The 9,827-nt window shown below is 49.1% G+C and overlaps 1 protein-coding gene across 1 annotated transcript in view; it reads left to right on the forward strand.

Annotated features, from left to right (window-relative positions):
- The window catches only part of LOC135804460 (enhancer of mRNA-decapping protein 4-like), a 28,480-nt gene that overhangs the window by 12,544 nt on the left and 6,109 nt on the right, over positions 1-9,827 (forward strand). The window contains exons 12-19 of the mRNA XM_065318336.1: positions 2,465-2,610; positions 3,129-4,005; positions 5,054-5,487; positions 5,733-5,842; positions 6,441-6,508; positions 7,718-7,936; positions 8,400-8,605; positions 9,031-9,183. Coding sequence (XP_065174408.1) covers positions 2,465-2,610; positions 3,129-4,005; positions 5,054-5,487; positions 5,733-5,842; positions 6,441-6,508; positions 7,718-7,936; positions 8,400-8,605; positions 9,031-9,183 — 2,213 coding nt within the window. The remainder of the gene's footprint in view (positions 1-2,464; positions 2,611-3,128; positions 4,006-5,053; positions 5,488-5,732; positions 5,843-6,440; positions 6,509-7,717; positions 7,937-8,399; positions 8,606-9,030; positions 9,184-9,827) is intronic.

Here is a 9,827-nt window from a genome sequence, read left to right on the forward strand (position 1 = left end):
AGGAACGACTGTACATGTAGCAGTTACTGTTTACACGTGTACATGACATGTACTCACCTCCCATACATGTACAATGTATACAATTTTAAAAGTGTTCTTAAATCTGATAATTCTAGCCTGGACTGTTCTTAAATTTTGCCGGTTTTCCAGCCTGGGTGTTCTTCGGCGAGGTGTTCTTCGGCGCCCGATCTTACTGTAGGGTGTTGCTTATGCAAAAGCATAAACAAATTAGCGCTAGATCTGGTGGTGTAAGGTATGGGGAGAAAGCTGGCGCGGGCCAAGGCGCTAGGAGAGGCAACAGGCGAGTGGAAGTGCCAGGAGGGTGGCGGGCAACAGGCAGGTAAAAAAGTAAAAAAAAAAGTAAATTATCGTGTCCGTTCCCGAAGGGAACTCACGACGGCCGCTAACACCCGATAAACCCTAGCGGCAGATGCAGCGCCTAACGGTGGGGGTGAGTGGATAAGTCTCACAACCACTGCCACAAGTGCCGAAAACGACCCCATTAGCTGCATCCATGGGCAACAGGCAGGTGTGAGCATGAAAGCATGGAAAGAGGCGATGGGAGGCAGTGAACAGCAGATGGGTGTAGGTGCCAGGAGGATGGCGGGCAACAGGCCAGTGAGATCGCTAGGGGTATTTGGCTGACGGGCAGGCGTGAGCAGAGTGGCATAGGTCAACAACAACAGGGGATTGTGGTATTACGGTACTGTACTTGATATTGGGTTGTCAGGCAAAGTGCAATACAGTACTTAAAGGGGGAGTATACCCTAAAATCAAATTTTCACCAGTTGTAGTCTTCTGGGAGCTGAGTCGAATGGTCTTGGTCCGAGGAAGCTGAGACGCTCCCTTCCTACTTGAATCCCAATCGAACTCGCGCACTTCCACCGAAACTGGGTGACTGCGCCCTACTAGATGGGGATTTGTATGCAAAATGTCACTAAAAGCGCCATTTCGTTCTTACAAAAGCACGGATGACCGCGATTGGCCCATATGTTGTAGTCTTTTGAACGCTGAGTAGACTGTTTTTGGTCCGAAAAGGCTGCGATGCAGCGTTCCTCCTTTATTCCCAATCGAACATGGTTGAACAAGCGGTCACGTGCTCCTGGGTGCCCAAATCACCTGGTCACCGCGCCAGCAGGCGACAACTTTCACACCAAGGTTCAACTCGAGTGACAGGACTGCACCCAAAAAAGGTCAAACAGGCTAGTAAGTTGTACCCTGCAGGCACGGTGACCAGGTGACTGGTGTACGCAGGAGCACGTGACCGCTTGTTCAACCATGTTCGATTGGGAATAAAGGAGGAACGCTGCATCGCAGCCTTTTCGGACCAAAACCAGTCGACTCAGCGTCCAAAAGACTACAACATATGGGCCAATCGCGGTCATCCGTGCTTTTATAAGAACGAAATGGCGCTTTTAGTGACATTTTGCATACAAATCCCCATCTAGTAGGGCGCAGTCACCCAGTTTCGGTGGAAGTGCGCGAGTTCGATTGGGATTCAAGTAGGAAGGGAGCGTCTCAGCTTCCTCGGACCAAGACCATTCGACTCAGCACCCCGAAGACTACAACTGGTGAAAATTTGATTTTAGGGTATACTTCCCCTTTAATCAGTTCATTGGATAGGTGTGAAATTTGTGATGCGGAACTTATTCTCGTGCCTGCATTTCGAGATAACCTCAGACCGCTTGTTAAGCAGGAGCTAAGCTCTGTCTCTGACATTGAGCTCTCTCTCTGCAGCTCGGCGATCAACGGATTTATGTATGTATGTACAGTCAACTTCGCTAATAACGACTGCGGATATAACGACAATTCGCGAATAACGACAGAATGTCCATACCCAGAGCAAAGTCCCATCTATCTGTAAATACATAATAATATTATTATAATGAGACTTCGGGTATAAAGACACTTCGCGAATAAGGACACTTTTCTGATGCCCCCCCCCCCGAGTGTCGTTATATGCATTTATATGCAAAGTTGACTGTGTGTATGTATCTACCTTTCCTTCTTCTTTCAGTTTTGGTATTTCCGTATCTTGAACTAACCATCCAGAGCTGCCACATGGTGCGATATATTGGACGCTGTCGGAATATTCGCCCTCCTGAAAAACCGATCCAAAAACAACCGCTCCAATATCGCCAGAAAGCCCGAAGATGTTACTGTGTACATAGTAATAAAAAGTAAAGGGCTTGAAAGTGAGGACATCAGAAGTCAACATCTATCGACAAATAGCAACTTTTAGATACACTCTGCCCATAGAAAAATACACTAGGTGGTGGGTAGGCTCCTCGTGTGGCACGCAGCTGTGATTTTTCATTTAGTGTCTGGAAGCAGTGTCTGAGTTTGGGTGAAAATTATTTGGCAGCACTCCTCATCCCTTTAATACTTTGTATGTGTGTGTGTGTGTGTGTGTGTGTGCGGGTGTGTGTGTGTATCCGTCTGTATGTCTGTGTGTGTGTTGCAGAGAGGTTCAGGAATTGAATGTCCACCTCTCATTGCAGCAAAAAGATAGTTCTGGGGCACTGGCTACCAGCTCTGCCACTGTGACCGCCAGCTCCGCTAATTCCTGCACTGAGGGTGACCTGTTGTCAAGGATGGCTAGTGATCCAGGTACATAAAACATCTTTCCTTATCAAAAAGCATACGCAGCACCCGTGCGCATAATGTAGCTTATTCCAGACCTTACTCCTTTCCTCACCAAGTATTCACAGAATGTGCTAGAGCGTGCTGACTCGCATGTTGTAGATTTATTCACAGTACATGTGCATGCATAAGAAACATACCAAAGTTACGCACGTATGTGTGCTGTATCCGCTAAGCAAGTGCAATTTCATTATCTAGCAGACTATAATATTATGTTGTGGTCTTCTCCCTCTCCCTCCCTCTCTCCCTCTCTCTCTCTCTCTCTCTCTCTCTCTCTCTCTCTCTCTCTCTCTCTCTCTCTCTCTCTCTCTCTCTCTCTCTCTCTCTCTCTCTCTCTCTCTCTCTCTCTCTCTCTTATAGAAATGTGTTTCGGCACTATCCTATCTCATATACAATGTATATGTCCACTACGGTGCCATTGCGGCTGCTGCTGTCGTGGTGCATTGGTGTGTGCTGTGCGTTTTGTCTTCTTTCCACACTATCAGCCAGTACCCTGGATGCTGGTGATTCATCTCTTGATCATAGCAGATTGGACCGCTCCAGCTTACTCTTTGCATCGCCAACAAGCACACCCTTTGCAACGGGCATTGACTCTGGCGATCCTGCTCCTGAGGAAACCACAGACAACCAGAGTATGGACACTTCTCTTGCTTCCAATGACAATGGCTCTTCCATAGTGAAGCCAGTGCCAGGCGAGCCTCTCTCCCCAGTAACATCATCGCCAATGTTGAATAGAAAACCAGACCAGGCCGAACTGCTCACTCCAGCTGCGTTTGCGACCAGCACTGGTGAAAGCTCGTCGTTGCCGCTCATCGGGACATCGACCAATGATGAGCGCAACTCCTCGACGCCTACTATCACAGGTGCTGGTCCTGGCAGTGGTGAAGCAGCCTCTCCATTGCTGTCATCATCTGCACTGTTACTCCAGAGTAGCATGGATGGCAGTAGTAGCAGTTTGAACTCGTTACTTCACGCTGCTGGTAGCACTGCTAATGCTAGCGTCAGTTCACCGCTCTCCGGTGCCGCACATTCACCACTGTCCGCTTCAGCGCAGCTGCCGGCAATGGCTTCTGCCCTACCACCGCACTCGTCCGCGCCTGCTCCAGCTGCTACTGCAGCGTCGCCGCAATCCGCACAGCTACTGGCCGATCTGCAGCTGGGTGGCAGTGGCGGCGGCAGTCTGCCCCTGCGTCCTCTGAATCCCCTGGGTGCCCTCGGTGGTGCTCTGCCTCTGCTTGGTGGTGGCGGTGGCGGAGCAGGAGCAGCAGGCATGGGTAGTGCCATGCCCTTATCGTCCGCACTCCTCGACTCGATGTCACTCAACAGCTTGGCTGCAGCCCCGGATGCCCTGACATCATCAAGGTATGTACTATGCAGTAGCATTGCTTGGTGTGCCTGTATTGTCAGCTGTGTGAGGCAGAATGATTCTTTTCGCTCAGTGTGGAAATATGGAAACGTGGTATTTTTAATTTATTAGTTTGAGGTACATGTACATCATTGCCATTGTATCTGTGGAGTGAGTGAGTGAGGGCATTGTCATTGAATTCTGTTGTTGGCGCCACGTTTCTGGTTGATGGGAGTGAGAAGTGTGAAGTACAGGAGGGAAAACCAAGGACAGTTACATCTGAGTTGTTTTTCTCACCTATTCTGCCTACATCTTTGCTTTGCAGTACATAGCGCATTTGTGAAACAACTCACATCTTTGGCCTGCATCTTTGCTTTGCTGTGCATTAAGGAATTGGCTTCTGTTTTTCCTTCCCTGAAGGTGAAATAGTTCACACCATTTAGCCGACACCTTTGCTTCTCGGTGCATTAGCGCATTTGCTTCTGTTTCTATCTCCCTGAATATGAGACAACTAACACCTTTTTTGATGCACCACCCTGGCTGCTCCTCCGTAGCTTTCAAATAATAATAGAGAGGTTCCGGGGTACGATTTTCCGTGCCAAAATCCGTATGGGCGCTACGGATTTTTTCCAGGCGTGCTCCATACGATTTTTCGGCACGAGAATCCGTGTGGACTGGCTTTCATACGAACCATGCTTCGTATGGAGATTTTGCGTCATCAGGTGCAGAAAGATTTTTCGCGTACAAATTTGGTACGAGAAACATCGATTTTTCGCGGGAAGTTTTGATTTCGGTACAAATTTTCAAAATAAAAAGGCATAGCGCGGGAATGTGACGTGTTTGCGATCGTAACCTAGGCAATGACGGCAAACACATAAGTTCCGTACCCCGGAACTTTTCACTGCTCGAAAATGACGTATAAAAAATCCGTAGAGCCTCCACGGATTTTGGCACGAAAAATCGTACTCCGGAACCTCCCTAATATTCTGCAGTGTTGTGGTAATAGGTGTGCCAGTCCGATTGGCTTCTGTTCAGTCTTTTTCTGCACTTTTCATTGTGTTTCAGCCTTCTGCCTGGAGGCACCAGCTCCACTGCCTCGATTCTTGCTGGGCAGCCATCTCTTGGAGAAGCAGCTGCTCCCAAGTCTGGGGAAGCTATAGAATCAACATTGGATGCGTCACGCTCTAGCACATTGGAGCATTTGCTGACAACAGCCGCGGGCCTCGAAGTAGACTCTTTGACTGCCAGTGCAGGTGATTTGAGCGGCGAAGACGTAATTGTGGTAGAGGAAGAGGTTGTGAGCGATGCTGAAGAGGATAGTGATGTTGAGCCATCACCAGCTGCCTCCCAGCATGTAGCAGCACCACTTGACGTCCATAGTAGCGGGAGTGTTTCTCCTACGGCTCCCAAGTCCCCCGGGGAGCGTGACCTAGAGGCTGAGCTTAATAAAGTTCTGCAGCGCACAAAGGCTGCTCAAGCCGAATACATCGCCCGCCTGGGTAAGTTGATTTCCATGGAAGCACGGTCGTGCAGGTTGACCAACCCGTGAATGTGAATGTGGCATGTGAATAATCACAGCATTTTATGAACTGCACTGTAGTCTGGAGCATGTCGTCGTAAATGCGATCAAGCCTGAGGAAAATATGGTGCTTTTTTTCTTTTGTACTTTTTGCGTATGGCTTTGTGGTGAAGACTCTTTCTTTTTCTGAGTGCATTCTGATTGGCATATGTTTGTACCATGCAGAATCACCAGTGACTCCAGCAGCAGTTGCAGCAGCAGCAGTTCCCCCTGACCCTAGCTCACTTCCACTTTCATCCAGACTGAGTGCTGTCCATGGGAACAGTCCAGAACTTGTGAGTACATAGCAACTGTGGCCGCCAACAGTACCGTGGGGTTATGCTTCATTGATCAATGGTACTTTACGGCGCATGCATGCTCTGTATCCCCCATTGTAATGTGCTGCTGTCCTGCGAATACATGTAGATTGTCTGCTGAATCGTGGGCATCCCTGAGTGTGGCGACGGCGGCGGGGGGTGTGCACGTGACCCAACCTGTTTGAGTTTTGTTTTGGTTTGGTTTGGTTTTTTGTGGAAATGTTAGGAAAAAATATTCATTGTGTTTATTTTGCCCGTAAAGGAGGCTGTCTACCTGTTTGAGTTGCAGCAGCAGCACTGTATGCACAGTCAACTTCGCTAATAACGACTGCGGATATAACGACAATTCGCGAATAACGACAGAATTTCCATGCCCAGAGCAAAGTCCCATCCCACTGTAATACATATAGTGAGACTTCGGGTATAAGGACACTTCGCGAGTAAGGACACCTTGTTGACGCCCCGCCGAGTGTCGTTATAAGCGAAGTTGACTGTATGCGCGCCGGTGCTGCTGCTGCTGCTCTGATCATGTGTTTGTGTGCGTGCCCCCGTATGTCATTCTGTTACTCTATCCCAGTCCTCGGCCCAACAGCAGCAGCTGTCACAGGAGCAAAGAAGTGTGCAGGCTGCCGACCCTTATCCAAAGTAAGGCAACTGCTACTACTAAGCACTGGTACGGTGGTGACGGCCAGTGAAATCCAGCGTCGTGAAATGAAACAGAGCCACACTCACTGCACGCACACACCCACTGGCAGAGTTCATGGTGATAACGGTGCATCACCACCAGGCCTCTTATATAGGAGGTTGGATTTCACTGGCCAGTAGAATGTCATGTAGTACTGGGACACCATCTGCATGAATTATTGCATTTTTCACTGATGCTCTTATGGAGCTATGAAGGGCAGAATGGCGCAAGAAAAGTGCATGTTCACCCCAAACTGGTGTATTTTCGCCCCAAACTGGTGAATATCTGACTGTATAGTATTCATGTTTGGAATAGCTGCATTTGACAGGAATTTGAATACTTCATGAGATCTGGCTTGAGTCATAGAACTCAAATTCTGAACTACGTGCATAACCTGCACTTATTCTGAGTCTGCAAACTTCTGGACTGCAATTAAAAGTTCTAAATAAGTGGCACGTTCCCATTGCGCCATACTAGTATTCTCATTACCAGAATATAATCTGTATTATTCCCACCGCTTTATAGGAGCTGCGCCTTCGTCTTGATCCTTGGGGTCGTTGCGTTCGTATGGACTCGGAGATACCAGTCCTGTTGAGTCTCCTGTGGACCGTAAAACTTTAACAAACTGCTGAATCGAAGTACATTTTACATCTTACTGAAGTATTCATTTTACTTATGGTCCTCTCTTTTTTAATTTTAATCCTTGACTCTCCATCGAGTTGTATTTATTTTGCAGTCTGTATTTACTTGAAATGAGACTTCATTCAGCCTGTCGCTCTTCTGACTGCAAAAAAAAAGGTATTGTTCAGCGGTGGCATATGAATTACAAGTATGAAAATCGTACTCGGGTGAAGCAAGCAAGTTTGTTGGTGCTGCCATCGCACACATGAACGAGCCCGCAGTGCACTGGCTACTGGACTTGAAGTTGCCGCTAGGAAGACTCGGTCGGGTTTGGATATGTATTAGATGTGAATCAATCATTTTCAACATCACAGATTCACACTAAAAAAATTAATGCAGCGCGTGCGCAGATTGTGAAAAGCAACTGAATAGAGCGGCTGTCAGTTGACAAACCCCCTTTTCTTTATAATGCAGTTGCGTGACGTCCACAACTTTCTTAGTAATGGACGTGGATGTCTTTTTGTCTTAACTTGCTCTGTCCACTGTAGCGTTGCTGGAGCTGACAATGTCTATACTGGTAAGGCAGCACCAGTTGACAGTGGCAATGACGACAACGAAACCTCACACACGCCAAGCCACCGACGCCGACGTGCGCGTGCACGCCGTGCTAAGCAGCTGTCGCCACCCTCCGCCGCCTCCAGTGCCAGTGCCAACATTGCAGATACCGCAGCAGCAGCAGCGGCGGCCTCACAGGATGGCTCTGATGGGTACGCTAGCTGTGCAGCATGTATTCTTGTATTGTGCATGCGCGCCCGTGATCATGTGTGCACGTGCGCGCGTCTGTGTGTGTTTGTGTGTGTGTGTGTTTGTGTGCGTTTGTGTGTGTGCATGTGTGTTTTTGTGTGTGTGCATGTGTGTTTGTGTGTGTGTGCGTGTGTGTGTGCGTGTGTATGGGTGTGTGCGTGCACGCTCGCGTCTGCGTGCATCCGTGCATGCATCCGTGCGTGCGTGATCGGAGGTCCCACATGGCGTTGTCATGTTTTTTGGCAGTTACCAGGCACAAGCCTTGAAATCCAATCTAGTCACTCAAGTATACGCCGGGCGTTGCGCAGCCCAAGACCTGCAAACACTGGGCTGTGAAACGGTGCAAGGCGCAAACTTGAGTGACAGTGACGCGACTGGATTTCATTGAGCAGCACTGTCCGCTTCGTCTTCTCTCATCCCTCACAGTGATGAGCTTGCACCATCTAGAACAGCATCGATCTCCGACGAGATGGCCTCCAACCAGACGGAGCTGCTCCGCTTGGTTCGCATTCAGCAGGACTCCATCGCCGCCCTCGGTGACCAGCTGAAGGAGCAGGAGATCCGGTACGCCAGGCAGGCGGATGCTATGCAGCGTCTGGAGAGCGCGGTGGTCGCGCGCGCCAAAGAAGATGGTTGGTAGCTTCTTCATTTTTTCACCCTGGTCCACATCTATTCAGTAATTTAGTGCTTTGTTTTTTCTCCTCGGGAGGGAGGGGGGGGGGGGGGGGTAAGGGAGAGGAGGTGAACTCCACCCTCACTGTGTCCAGCTTTTTGGAGCGAAAGGGACCTCCTGTCTGTAGGCTATGGTCCGAATTGAGTCAATTGACTTTGGGTTGCATTTACCTTTACCTTTGCCTTCACCTTCTTCTCGAGGGGGTCTGAGTACGAAATGAACAATGTTCGTTTCAGGGACGACAAACAATTTTTTTGCGACGACCCCTTCTTACAATGTAGGTATGCATGCCCTATCACTTCCACTTCCTGGCAGCTGTGGACACAAATACTCTGCTTGGTCTATATCACTGTGTGTGTGTGTGTGCGTGTATATGTTGTGCAGAAGCCAAGTGGTCTCAGATGCAGAAAGAGCGGCAATCGGAAAAGCAGCGGCAGCAGTCTTCAGCCACTCAACTTCCCAGCACTGTTGCCACAGCAGTGCAGCAGAAGTTTGAGAAGGGGCTAAAGACTGAACTGAAGTCGTCTATCCTTCCCGGTGAGCACAGGCATTGTTGCAATGTGCCTCTCTGGAGGTATCAGTCGTGCATGGTTGCAAGAACAGACCGTGCTAGCCACGGTGTGTGTGTGTGTGTGTGTGTGTGTGTGTGTGTGTGTGTGTGTGTGTGTGTGTGTGTCCCATATGGTTCAGTGGTATGTGCAGCGATTTCCAATCGACAGGTCGCGGGTTCGATTCCCGACGATTATGGTCACACACGTCTTTCTTCTCTTTCTCAGACTCTTCCTGACTTTTCTTTCATTCTCCTGGGTGGTTACCAACAGCCAGTGCATGCCGGAGTATGTGGTGTGATGTGTGTGCGGGAAAAAAAAGAGACCAAAAAGTAGGGATTCACTGGCCAGAAAAAGCCACTTCATAGCTGTGTGGTGTAGACCAGGCTGAATAGTGGCGGCCAATTCAGCCTTGCAAGCTGTTGAATGGTGCAATCCCAGCACAAGTTGCTATGGCTTCTGCCGTAGCATTGCTATCATCGCCTCCGGCGATGGGCGTCAAAGGTCAAAAGGTGTGTGTGTGTGTGTGTGTGTGTGTGTGTGTGTGTGTGCGTGCGTGTGTGTGTGTGCGCATGCGTGCGTGCGTGTGGTTCTAGGACCTTATTACAAACCTAGCCTGGCTTTGGGTCACAC

This window comes from Sycon ciliatum, chromosome 1 (assembly GCF_964019385.1).
Source record: "Sycon ciliatum chromosome 1, ocSycCili1.1, whole genome shotgun sequence".
Taxonomy (NCBI): Eukaryota; Metazoa; Porifera; class Calcarea; order Leucosolenida; family Sycettidae; genus Sycon; species Sycon ciliatum.